We start from the raw sequence: 14,559 nt of genomic DNA on the forward strand, positions 1-14,559 counted from the left end.
GGACGGCCTATTAGGGGACAGGTCACAATATAAGCATCACTCTGAAATACATTATTATGAACTACAGCTATACTATGATTAGAATCAAAGGCGCTTTGCAGAAGGGAATTCTGGGAACCCCACAGTACGTTGTCGCTGCCCGAGCAGCCTGGGTCAGAAGCACCGCAGTCTGGCTGCTTCAAACCTTCACAAAAACTGGAGACTCCTCTAGAGTTTCCTGGCTGACCTTCCTCTCAGAGCTACCACCTCCACCTGCTGATCCACTTCATCTAAATCACCACCTCCCCCAATAACATTACATTACATTACAGGCATTTAGCAGACGCTCTTATCCAGAGCGACTTCACAACTTTTTACATAGCATTTTACATTGTATCCATTTATACAGCTGGATATATACTGAAGCAATTTCGGTTAAGACCTTGCTCAAGGGTACAACGCAGTGTCCTTCCCGAATCGAACCTGCAACCTTTCGGTTCAAGCCCAGTTCCTTACCCACTGTGCTACACTCCGTCCAAAACACCCCCAGACATGCTCACGAGCGGTGCCGTACACCTACACCCCCCACGCGTCTGAACCTCACCCCTCACCTCCGCAGCAACCGCACACCGCACACAGAAAACGCAAACGATTCGGTCGTGTAGCCGCGAAGCGTTTTATTTATTTATTTAGCGGTTTCGGCCCTCTGGAAACGCGCAGCTGTCCTTTACGCACGTCTCCTTCTCCCATCTGCATTCCGTATCCCGCCACCGTCGGCTCCGGATGCGGGCCGGCCGGACACGGCAAACGGACCAGGCAAACGGACCAGGCAAACGGACCAGGCAAACGGACCAGGCAAACGGACCAGGCAAAACGGACCAGGCAAAACGGACCAGGCAAAACGGACCAGGCAAAACGGACCAGGCAAAACGGACCAGGCAAAACGGACCAGGCAAAACGGACCAGGCAAAACGGACCAGGCAAAACGGACCAGGCAAAACGGACCAGGCAAACGGACCAGGCAAACGGACCAGGCAAAACGGACCAGGCAAAACGGACCAGGCAAAACGGACCAGGCAAAACGGACCAGGCAAAACCGACGGCGGCGTGCAATATAAACACAAACACCTGGCACGAAGCAAAACTTGATTTCATTTCGACGGCGCGCCACTGGATGCGATTCAAGACGATGGAAAAAGCACGCAGACTGCTTTTACATGGCGGGGATCGAGCGCATTAAAACCATCACCGCTTTCTTTCATTTCCAAGATTTGGAGATTATGACAAAACCATAATTGCGCACACAATATTGGAATTCATGAAAAAAAAAATGTAATGCCAACAGGAAGAAAATATGGATTCACAGAGTTCCGATTCAATCAGGCTACAAAATCAGATGCTTACTTGAATAAAAACAAGTGGCATTACAGAGGCTCCATTTGGGCCTGCGTTGGTTCTTTCTTCAGAGATGGCCGGTTGTAAATATGCCCTCAAGGTTAAAATAATTTTAAAATGTACATAACTATGGACCCTAGTCTACAAGGGGAGTATTTACAAGAACATTTTGTTCCTCTCGCACCCACTTATTCCCAAAAAACGAGCGCTTTTTAATGTGGTTTTTAAGTGTGGCTGCAGAGACTCGGTGAGAATTGGGCAGGCCTTTCTCTGATGGGTGCTTTAACACAGAATCCCTGCTGAATATTTCATTGTGGGCTTTTTCTGAAAAATGTATGAAGTACCATCAAACGAAATGGTGGCCTGTTCCATTAACGGGCTTCCCAAAACATCACGCCACCTCTGTGGAGCACGAACACGAACCCACTCCCCTCACCGCCCGCCCGCCCGCCCGCCCGCCCACACACACACACACACACACACACACACATACACACACACGCGCGCCCACACACATGCATGCAAGAACACACACACACGCACACACACACGCACGCACGCACGAACACACGCACGCGCATGCAAGAACACACACACATACACACGCACACGCACGAACACACACACGCGCACACACCCACACACATGCACGCAACACACACACACAAATGCACGTGCGTGAGCGCACACACACACGAGCGCGCGCGCGCACACACACGCACACACATATAGACACGCACTCACAAGTGTGCACACACACACACACACATGCATGCATGAACACACACACACAGACACACACACGCACACATATACACACGCACTCACAAGTGTGCACACACACACACACACACACACACACCTCACACACCTCTCACACACCTCTCTCTCCATTATGCCTTAATGGTAAACGCAGCGAAAGGAAGGGCCTAAGAGCCTGCACCTCTCTCTCACCCCACACAAATTGAAGCGAGGAGGTAACCAGGGGGCTGAAAATTAGAATTCGACTCCGGATGTGGCATGAGTGTACAAAGGGAGAAAATTACGATTTTAACGAAGAGGTGTATAATAATCCTCCATTTTAGCTAAAAGAATGCTACATTTTCCAACTGCCACTCATTTATTGTATTTCGGTGGTAGTGTCTGAGGCAGTAAGTGCCCAAAGAGCACTTGTAATTACAAACTACTTTTATATGGCCATTCAGAGACTTCAGCTGAAACTTTCCATAATTGAAACTTTCGTTGGATGTTACTATGGTTACATTGACAGATTAACCACAGCTATACAGACATAATGCTTTAAACTGCAACTCTAGAATTTAGCATACTTCCTCAAGCATCACATTTGGTTCAGAATTTAACTGAATTTAAAAGTTATCTTCACCCAAAACCTCAAATTTTTTGCCCATCTTTCCACAAGCATGAGGGGGATTATTATCTATTTTGTTAAGTCACTAGATAGTTTCAAGGGCAGCCAAGATTCTCATGCGTTTCTCACACATGACGTCGTTTAGCACTGTCAGTAAGGGAAAAGAAATAAACATGCAAACACAACCGCACTTCTATTATATTTCATCAATCTGTATTCAGCGAATTTCAAAATGGAGTCTCTCAGAACATGAGAACATCTTTCCCCACAGAATACAAACTGTGGTGTCTGTATTCATGCAAGTAAAAGAGACAGAAATGCATTCTGGGAGACAGTGGTTTCAGTAACCTGAACTGGTGGGTGGCAAAGTAACGTGTCTTTTCATTCATTTTATTCACTATTAAATCTCATATCTGCAAAGTGTACACACACACACACTGCTGCATTCTCATTCTTATAAGGCCAAGGACAACGCATTACAAGTAATGAGCAAAACTTTCTATTAACAACACCAAACATAATTCACTTCTTCTATCGTTCTATCAGCATGAACTTTTCCTAATTCTGTCCCGAATTATCGGCTGGACTGCAACAGCGGGGCGAACAAACGCGAATGTCTGTGACTGACTGAGTGAGTGATGAAGTTACACCATTGGTCGGCCGAGCTATGAAGTTACACCATTGGTCGGCCGGATCACGTGTGTTAGGTCCAGCCGTATACTAGGTTATGACCTGGTCTTGTTTTAACAGCCCTTTAGATGCCACCACCTGGGGAAAAAAAATGTAAATACTTTATTCACGTTTATACGTTTAAAGCTTTATACGTTATTATTTTAATTCTCGCCATGAGCTGATCTGGTCTTAGCGACGCGCGAGCGCAATAGGTCCTGCTCGGTGACTCAGGGGAGCAGCGCGGGCCCCGCGGAGAGGAAGACGGATGCGGATTGGCCTAAGCGACGACGAGACGAGACAAATGGCGAATTTGGCGGCTCGTTTTCCGCGCGGCGTCTCAAGGTTAGCGCCGGCGCAGAGGTTAGCGGCGGGAAGGAAGTGAGCGATGGGCGGGACGGCGGCGGAATGATAAAAAACCGCGTCTCACGCGCCCCGCGCCCGCCCCCCCCCCCCCCACCCCCCCGCCCGGAACGAGAGGCTGCGACCGCAAAAAAAAAAAACAGCTTGGGGGGGGAAGAGAGGCGCAATTTTCACTCAACCTTTAAAAAAAATTATTTTTAATTTAAACTAAGAATAAAAAGCCAGACAGGCGCAACATCCCACTAACAGCAACAACAAACTAGCAGGTAGAAATAAAAAGTAAAACAAAGTAAAGTTAAATAAAATAAAATAAAATGTTCCACTGCTCGGTGCTCCAAAGCAGAGGCGCAGAGACAGGTGTTTTAAGTGCTTCGTACCGCCTGCATTTATGACAGCGGTCGTCCTGACCTTAAATGAAGCTACGCAGCTCTGACCGCTAAATCCCAAGGGGTGGGGGGGCGGGGGGGCGGGGCGTGCAGAGGAAAGCAGACGACGGAAAGGGCAAGAGGGTCGGGCAGCCCCACAGGCCTAATCCTGTGGCACAGCCCTCTCAACACAAGCAACCGCTCGCGCTCATTAGCGTTCGAAAGGCCAGGCCAGGCCAGGAAGGTAAAGCCGTTCGGTTTCCACGGAGATACGTAACGACGGCAAACAACGGCAGCTACGAGGGGAACTAAGACGTCTCTCTCTCTCTCGCTCTCTCTCGCAATCATCGGCGTCGGCAGACCGACAGCAGCCTGGAACAAACCCGTCTCCAATCAAAGACTTTTTTCAGACGGTCAGACTGAACCATCGGGTCCGTTTAGTGTGGCTTCTGAAAATCCTTCGCGCGCGTGGTTCTTCTCATCCTCTCCCTCGCTCCAGGTTTTGCCAATCAAAATACAGCGTAATTTCAGAGTTGATTAAAGACGGCCAACGCTGCCCCAACACCCCCCTTCTCTCCCCCCTCCACCCCCAATTCCAGCAGCAGCACCTCTTAATCAGAGAGGCTGTCAGCACATCTGGTGTTAACGGGAGGGAGACACATCTGGAACTCATTCCACCCCCCGTCCCCCGTCCCGTCTGCAGCGAGCGCTCTGCGTAAGGTCCGTCCCCCTCGCCCCCCCTCCCCCCCCCGGTCGCTCACGCCCTTTTTATGTCAGGCTCATCCCCGCGCTCCTGTCCAAACCACAGGAACAGCTCACTCTGAGCGCGCTCAGTAGAGCTCCAGCCCGCGCGCTGGAGGCTGGAGGGAAGGGCAGGATCGGCGTGAGGCCTGCCGCCCTGCATCTCTGGTTTTAGGGCCCCGGGGTCTGGGGGGTCCCGGGGTCTGGGGGGTCCCGGGTCTGGGGGGGCGGGGTCTGGGGGGGCCCCCCGTGTCTGGGGGGGCCACGAGGTTGGGTGAGTCTGGGGGGCCCGGTCTGGGGGCCACGAGGTTGGGGGGGAGGGGGGCCAGGGTCTGCTCAGGCCACCAACAGCAGTAATTTATATAATACTTTTTAATGAATAATTGCTTATATGCCAAAAAGAAACTCATAAATTGGGTTATATTGAAGCGGAGGAAAAAATTAATTAACAAAAGATTTCTGAAACTAAAAAGCACACGCAGATAAATGAACACGTAACCATTTTTAAGTGGTTTCATTACCCTCTTGTCCTTGATACTACACCAGTGAAGTCCTGGATACGCATTCTTATACCTCTTTGTGAACTGTGATACAGGTTTTGGAAAAAAAAAAAAAAAAGCTTCCCGGAGACTCTAAGACCCTTAGCTGCCGGACCGTGAAATGGAGGGCGGCCATAACAGAGAGAAATAAATAAAACCCACCGCCCCCCCCCGCCCCCACCCCGCCCGCCTCCCCCCCCCGCCAGGCAGGCGGCTCTCTCCGGCCGATCTGACGGGGGGGAGACAACGCCCCGGCCCTGCCAGACACGACCGTCCGCCGCCACCTCGTTCTGTGACAGCCGATTTACGGCAAACAGATTTCCCCATGATCAAACCGCGCCGCGGGCCAGCTCGACGCATAAATCAGCCCCCCCCCCCCTCGACCCGCGGCCCGCTCCTGGGACGGCCCGGCCCGCCTGATTTACACCCCGCCAAATTAGCGTCCGCACACGACCGATCCGGGTCCCGCTCCGGTCCCGCCTCCGAACGCGGCGAAGGTTACCCGCGGAAACCGCCCGTCTGGGCCACGCCTGAACTCCCGATGTCCCGGCAGGAATCGTCCCCCCGTCAGACGATGCTTTAAAATTCCAAGAGCAAAAAAAAAAGCCCTTCCCCAAAACTTTTCAGTGCCCTGAGGCTGGCTTTCTTTCACCTTTACCTGGCTCTGTTTGACTTGGCTAGTGGCCCTGACAGGCATAATGTATAGCGCAAAACAAACAGCACAGTTTATCATTACGTCACCGCACAGGCCGGCTGAGAAACTGCGCTCGACGCAGCGGGCGCAGTAAAATTCCCACGTTCACCTGGAGCAGCGGAAGAGCTTGTGCAGGTGGAGGTGACATCTGTCGCAACGGCAGCAAGGTGAAGTCTGGCAGGCAGGCAGTCTGGCACAAAGGTCTCGTCCCCGCTCGAAATGTACAGCCTTGCGCCAGGTGTCTCAAAATGGCCGCCTTTTCATATTTTATTTACTTCCTTGATACAAGCACACCTTATTCCTTTTAGTGTTTCTTATTTTAAAATATATTTTTTGGCGGCTTTTTCAGCTTTATTGGACAGAACAGTGTAGATTGACAGGAGGAACGGGGAGTGAGAGAGAGAGGGAGAGAGACATGTGACAAAGGGTCGCACGGCCAGATTCGAACCGCCGACATCACTGCTCACGACCAGCATGTGGTCAGTGCTCTACAGGCTAGGCCACGAGATATTTCTGAATAGACTCTACTTTATCACTCTACTTTCAATAACAAAACCTTTTAATAATCTTTTGAGTGCTTCCAGACATGCAGTGCATGCATCAAACTGCAAAGTACTGAAAAGCAAATAAATAAATAAAAAATTACCCGCAATAACTAATCTTACCCTACTCATCGAGACTAATCTCATTGCCTCCTTGCATTTCTCCCATGGGGTCGTCTAATGTTTACTGCATGACTGGACAAAAAAACGTTACTACTGAAGAAGAGGAGGGCACAACACCCTCCAGAAAAAAACAAAAAACATTTACACATACGAAACAAAATCAGTAGTTACAGTACGGGGGAGGGGGGGGTGGGGTGTGTGTCAGCGTTTTGTAAAAACACTCCTCTGCTTGTCTTGGCCACTAAGGTCAGTGTGTAACCGTGACCTTTGCTGCCTCTGAATGACGAACACACGAACGCAGGAGCCCCCCCCCCCCCGCAGAGCCCCGCCCACAGAGCCCCGCTGCGGGGGGACACCCCGATGACCACAGGACCACTTCCCAAAATCTGAGACACAGTCCTGCACTGCCAGCTGCACATGTACTGCACTGTGTGCTCAGGAAGGCATTCTCCTCCTCCCACTGTACAATCAGGCAGTTTGCATTCTCTACAGCAGCACACACAACACACACACAGACACACACACACACACAGACACACGAAACACAGACACACACAGACACACAGACACACACAACACACAGCACACACAGACACACACGACACACAGCACACCACGCACACGCAACACACACACGACACCACAACAGCACGCAACACACAGCACACACACAGCACACACACACACACACACACACACACACACACACACACACACACACACACACACACACACACACACACACACACAGACACACACACCTGTGTGGATAACTGCTTACACGTTTCCACTCCGAAAGCGCAGTTGCTATTTTGGCGGCCTGCTATATAGGGGACGTGTAATCTCACAGACACACCCGACCGCAGTAGAAAGTGTGTGAGAAACATGACAAACGGCCATTTTAGATCAGTGTATTATCGCTGTGCTACTGCCAGTGTCACCAGGCGGGTTATTTTTGAGACCGCACCCCCCCAAAAATGAATAATTTAAAGCATAATAATCCCAGAGACAGATTTTAATAAACTGACAAATAACAGCCTGAGAAAAGGACAGAAGAGGTTGAGTCTGCTAAACACAGAAGCGGTTAGACATAAAAATCTAATTTTATTATTATTATTTTTCTGCTCTGCTCTACTCCTGCGTCTCTCAGCATTTCATATTATTCTGGTGCCGACGGGTCTCTGATCACAGAGGAGAGGAGTGAGGATGATGTCATGCAGTTCCAGGGTGGATGATGTCACAGTGGCCTGGAAGCCCACGGGCTCTGGGCTGTGACAGCACGTCTGACCGTCAGCGCCGCTCTCCGTCGTCCACGGCGACCTGTCCAGAAGTACTACTCTGTGCCGCTCGCGAGACACAGACACAGACACAGACACAGACACACACAGACACACACACAGACACACAGACACACACACACACACACACACACACACACACACACACACACACACACACACACACACACACACACACACACAGCCCTGGCAACACATGAATCATTCCCCCCCCCCTCCACCCCGCCCCATTTGTCTAACGACCCATTCTGTGCAATTTCACATCCTGTAGCTCAATTTTTAACGATTCGCGAAGGGGTTTCTCCATTCCACCACAGAGAACTTTCTCTGCCTCTTCCACTAGAAGTGTTTGTTTCTGTACCGTATATATATATGTTCTTACCTAAATAACTGGGCAACAAGCGGCAACAAGGTCTGTGTTTGCATCATGGCGATTTTACACAAAGTTGGTCACAGGTGTAACGTTTGCAACTGTGCCATATATCATTTTGTCTAAATAACAGGACCTTGGTAACGAGGTCCTGTTATTTTGCAATTTGCAATTAGCTGGTTTTAACACTAAAGTTTAATCACGGAGTCACTTTAACAGTGCACTTCCCGAGCAGATACAGATGGCATTCATGCTCAGGGTGTTACAGTGAAATGTGAAACGGAGAGAGAGTGCTTATAGCGCACCCTCAGGTCTGTCAGCGACCGCGGCGATAGGGGAAATATCTCATGGCGATAAGGGTTCGGCAGAATTCAATAATGGTGGGAAGGAGAGGAGGAGATTGGGGGTGCCAGGGGAAGAGGAGATGGGGGTGCCAGCTCCCCCCCCCCCAGCAGATGCCAGTAAGCCCGGTGGGAACGCGCGGACGGCAGTCTGGGACAGGAAGTGCAGAGGGGCTCATGGGTGATTTCCGCGGCGCGCTAAAAGAGCCGGCTAGCTAGCGCGCGCTCTCTTCTCCTGCCAAAACAAACAAGCAGCTCGGCGTCGCGGAGATATGGGGCGTTTGAACCGCCTCCTCCCGAAATCTCTCTCCCTCTCCCTCTCTTACCACACCCCCACCCACGTCCCCCCCCCACCTCCACCCTCGTCGCTTCCCCCCCCCCCGCGCGCTCCACGACGCGTCGCAACGGGATGCCACTCAAAACACCTTCTCGCTCGAGAGGTGAGGAAGGTGAGAGTGAGAGAGAGAGGGAGACAGAGGGACAGAGAGAGAGAGAGAGAGAGAGAGAGAGAGAGGAAGAGAGGAAGAGAGAGAGAGTGAGAGTGAGGAAGAGAGAGAGAGAGAGGAGAGAGAGAGAGAGCATGAGAGGGAGAGGGAGAGGGAGAGGGAGAGGGAGAGGGAGAGGGAGAGAGGTGCGCGGAGAAAAGCCGGGTGCGCGATCCGAACACTTAATTTGGTTTAATTTGTTTACGTCTGGACTCGCGGTTTGCCTCCATTACAAAAGCCCTTCCATGAAGCGGCGGCGTTATCAAAAGGTGTGACTGCGCCGCGATTCCCCTCCCCGCCACCGCCACCGAACCCACAGTCATGACATCATAGCCATTTTCCACGCCGCGCACTTATCCGTAAACAGACATTTCTCACAGATCTCAATAACAGAGAGCGAAGGCATGTAATGCAGCAGAGAGAGCTACTTCCAGCGTTTCTTCAGATCGCCCGCCTTACCCTAGCGTTGTGAGAAACACAAAACAAAAATGGCGGATAAAAGTACAGCACTCCGCATTCTTGCTGCAACAATGGCTACTAATTACACCAGCAACCTTGACTAGGCAGAGAGATAGCTGCAGAAACTATTCTTGTCGGGACGAAAGACGCGATTTGTGAAGCCAGGCTGGGAGAGCATATGCACACACACACACACACACACACACACACACACTCACACACACTCTCTCTGGCCGGTCTGTGGACGGGGATGTCAGATCTGCACGACTGGAGCATATTTTATTTCCTACAATTAATTTTAAAAAAATGTCTAGCTCAATGAGTAGCCAAATCAGCTTCCAGCTAAATTTCTTCTGCACACACACCCCCACATTTAATTTCACGCTGCCAAACCGCGTGTGCCAAAATATGCTCCCTCACCCACTCGATTTCGGCTTGGAACAGTCCATTCAACAGCTTTTCAAAAAGTAGGGGTGACCCGTTTTAGGGGAGCGTCAGGATGATGACAGTAGGGAAGGACCAGGATGGGGGGGGGGGGAGTGGCGAGGGTGGTCCTGGAAACATGCATGCACCGGTAGGGCGACAAAATGCACAGGACACACGTGCAAGTCTCCTCAGAGAACGTGGCAGTGATGGATTGTGCAAACAAATACTACTGTAAGTTCCAAACTGGGAGAGAAGTGTTGGGTAAAAAAAAAAAAAAAAACTGGTTAGGAAAAAAAAAGTCTTTGTGTCTTTAGCACAACGACTCAACATATTTCTGTTATACAAACTGTCTTAAACGTGTCCAGCAAGCAGGGCAAACCCGCAAGAAGTGGAGCAAAACAGTTGGTTTTATTTCCCGTTTAATTATGACAAATTACAACTTCCCTAGTTTCAGCGAAGACAGACCGAATATTTTTAGACACGGTCCATCACTGCACCCTTACAAAACGGCAAGTAGCACAAGACAATATAACGGCTCCAATTATCAAAACAACAGATGCCATATTAGCCCGGACAGCCAGCATTGTTTAACAAGATAATCATTATTTTATTCAATAATAATTATGCACAATGAAATAAGTGTATTTATGGTAATTGGGCAGTCATTTTTCTCTTATCTACGCAATCTAGCAAGTTAGATATTAATAGGCCACTTTCAAAAGGTAAAGAAATCTAGCACTGCATGCTTCATGGTTGCATAGCAACACTGATTTTATATAGAGATCGCTGTAGATGCCCCCCCAATTAAAAACTTTAATAAATATATATATATTTTTTTTTACTGAGGAAGCTTATCGTCCTATCGATATAAAAGACTTCCAAGGTCCTCTTCCCTCAAATTCAAGGACTTGACGTGGGAAAAACATGTTCATAAAACATGGGAACATGCCATCTGTGCTAATAGATAAACACAACCTGAAATGTAGTAGAAATAAAAGGAAGACCTGGACATGGGGGGAGGGGGGGGGGTATAGAAAAACCACCGATCATACTTTAAGAGCCAGGTGAGAGGTGAGGGAGAGGTGACACCCAACAGGTGAGCAACGAGGAGAAACCTATTTCTGTAGAAATTCTTTACATTTGGCGAGAATGACTTAAGTTAATAAACATTCTGTTTTTTGTGTTAATTTATTTCTTATCCATTTTTTAATTTTGTATTTATCTTAATCCTCTATAAATACAAAATTAAAAAATATCAAATGTTACACCACATTACACTCCCAACACAGAACTGTGGTTACGGTAACAAGTATGGCTATTGTAGCAGTTCAGCGAGTCAAATTCTACACACAGATTTATAGATTTATAGATTTACGATGCAGATACCAAGTAGTGTGGAGTCCCCGAGTACATTACACTGCATTACAGGCATTTAACTGATGCTCTTTATCCAGAGCGACTTACAATGTTGACATATGAAGTCGTGTATTAGAGAAAAAGGGGAATCGGAGTAATCGCATTGAGTGAATTACCGAGATCGCATTTGCAACAGAAGCTTCCAGAAAGGCTTTCTGCAGGTTCAGACTGAAGGACATTCAACAGTGCTCCATAAGCCTACAAGTGGCACAGCCATTTTAAAAATATATATTATGATTAAGGACTGAACGGAGTTGAAAACCTTCTAGCACTGATTACCAGTCCTGCATTCACTGCCACTTTAAAACACACCTTCAGCGCTGAAGATGCATTACTTGAGGCAGACAAACATCCAAAAGAATACTTTTATTTTTACTACCGTACTATTATTTTTTACTTTTTCACAGTCTATTCCCAATGGAACATTGTTATTGACCTAAACGCCATTCGACGCAAAAGAGGAAGAGTCCTCGCCGGAGAGTTTCTCTTTGAATACGGGCGTTCTGGTGAAAGTCGTCCAAATTTGTCCGGAGTAATCTTTTTACATTTGCACAGACAGGCCAGTGTAGAAATGACCGGCATGAAAAACAACACCACTCATTTTATTGTACCCATTAGCCGCAGGAATGACAGGGAGCTATATTAGAAGCATTTCAGCCGTACGAGAGTGTTGGGGCCTTATTAGAAGCATTTCAGGCATACGCGAGCGTTTGGGCCATATAAGAAGCATTTCAGACGTACGTGAGTGTTTGGGCCTTATTAGAAGCATTTCAGACGTACGTGAGTGTTTGGGCCATATTAGAAGCATTTCAGCCGTACGTGAGCGTTTGGGCCATATTAGAAGCATTTCAGCCATATGAGAGCGTTTGGGCCTTATTAGAAGCATTTCAGCTGTACGGAAGCGTTTGGGCCTTATTAGAAGATTTCACGTATAGAGCGTTGGGCCTTATTAGAAGCATTTCAGCATACGACGTTGGATTTGAGTTGTTCGGGCCTATTAGAAGCATTTCAGCCGTATGAGAGCGTTTAGGCCTTATTACAAGCATTTCAGCTGTACGGAAGCGTTTGGGCCTTATTAGAAGCATTTCAGGCATTTGAGAGTGTTTGGCACGTACTCTCCGTACCTCACCATTCCCCCTTTTCCATCGGCCCGTAATGGATAATAGCCTTTAATTGGCATTTTGCTTTCAGCGAACGCAGTTTTTTTTTTTTTCTCCCAGGATCTGTTTGTTTAGAGGATTCACAGAGAGCATCGCAGATCATCATCGCAGACAAGACGCGCGCGTGTAAACAAAGAGCGAGCCGTGTTTACGCAGGCTGAAAGGGTCCTTCCAGGGTTCTCGCAGATGAAGTGTAAACCAGCGCAAACCTGAGCACGAACAGAGGCACCGGTTGGAACTGAAGAAGTGACGGACGGCTGACGAATCATCCGCACACACATCCCCCCCAACCCTCTGCCCCCCCACACACCCGAACCCCCCTGCTGCCACAGAACCCCCCCCCCACCTCAATCGCAGACAAAAAAAAAAAAAGATTTCTCGGATGTGTGAAAAACGTTCCGAGACTCTGCAGCATCGTCGTCGAACCCGGGAGACGCATTCCAAATTTAAAATATTTTAAATAGTTTCCTTTGCACGCTCTCTGAAGTGGTAAGATGATTACAACAGTTGTTATGCTTGCCAGCCACTGGAAAGGGTACTAGGTATTTAAAAACTCCAGAATGGGTGGGGGAGGGGGGTATGTAGGGAGGGGGCTGGAAATCTATAAAATGACTAAACGTGATGACATCGTCTTAAAACCCACCACTAGCACTATCAAGGCTGAAAATGAACGCACGCGCAGGAGTGAGAATATAAACCTTCCACCATTTTAATAGAACTCAACATCTCCCTCTCCCTCTGACTCATTCCACGCTGATCTCTCTCTCTCTCCTTCCTTCCTTCCTTCCATTTCCACCGTTGCAACCAGCGATGGCGGCGAACCGGAGCGTGTCAGTCAGGAGCCGTCAGCAACGCGCGTCCTGACGACTGAAACGGTAAAACAACGCCCACTCCAGTCACGGGGGTTTCGGCAAACAGCCTTCAAAAGCCGACCCCGTTTTCGCAAATAAAGAGCGGAAGAATCCAGGAGAAGAACCTGTGTTTGTGTGTGCGTGGATGAACACGGCGAAAAGGAAAAATAGCAGAGTACGAGTTTTTACTCGTCGTTTAGCATTTGACCCGATACCATGTTCTCCAGTAACAGCACCAGATATCACCGTTTCTGCATTCTGTATTCTCCTAATCTCAGCACACTGCACACTACACACTGCTTTTCTCTCCATGGACAACTCCAAAACACAGCGTTCACATCTGTGGGGAATAACCCGAAAGCCTGACTTAATAAAAGGTCAAAGCTTGCACACTAACACACCTCCTATATCCGTATCCTTCAAACAGCCATAAGCATACGGTACTACCAGATATCCATTTATTTATTTAACAGCACACAACATTACACAAATGTAACAGGTTTAGGCGAAATGTTTTTACGCTCGGACAAGGGAGGTGATGGGATTGTTGTGAAAGTCGGGGAAAAGGACGGGGGGGGGGGGAGGGGGGGAGATGACGGCGACTTTTTTTTTCCCGGTTTCCTACCTTCTTCAGCTGCCCGCTGCGGGTGCCCACGAACACCACGGAGTGCTCGCCGTAGGTGTACGCGGCGACGGCGGCCATGCCCTCGGTGCGGTCGTCGAACAGGGGGGTGCCCTCGATCACCCGCATGCCCCCCAGCGGCTGGTTCAGCACCAGCCCACAGAAGTCGTCGCCGATCTGCTTCGGCTGCGCGGCGGGGGGGTCGGGGGGGACAACAAAAAAACAAAAAACAAGAGACAGGACGTTACCACATTACCCTCCTCTCCAACGCGATCGGCAGTTATTATTGCCGCTGTTAATAATTCACAGCATCTCTGACAGGAATACATCAGCCTCACTAATCAAGGCACTT

At 49.0% G+C, this 14,559-nt stretch overlaps 1 protein-coding gene across 1 annotated transcript in view; it reads right to left on the reverse strand.

The window, feature by feature from the left end:
• The window catches only part of plxna3 (plexin A3), a 172,239-nt gene that overhangs the window by 138,810 nt on the left and 18,870 nt on the right, over window positions 1–14,559 (reverse strand). Inside the window, exon 3 of the mRNA XM_064300615.1 lies at window positions 14,211–14,393. Within this exon, the coding sequence (XP_064156685.1) occupies window positions 14,211–14,393 (183 nt within the window). The remainder of the gene's footprint in view (window positions 1–14,210; window positions 14,394–14,559) is intronic.

Source organism: Anguilla rostrata, chromosome 11 (assembly GCF_018555375.3).
Source record: "Anguilla rostrata isolate EN2019 chromosome 11, ASM1855537v3, whole genome shotgun sequence".
Lineage (NCBI taxonomy): Eukaryota > Metazoa > Chordata > Actinopteri > Anguilliformes > Anguillidae > Anguilla > Anguilla rostrata.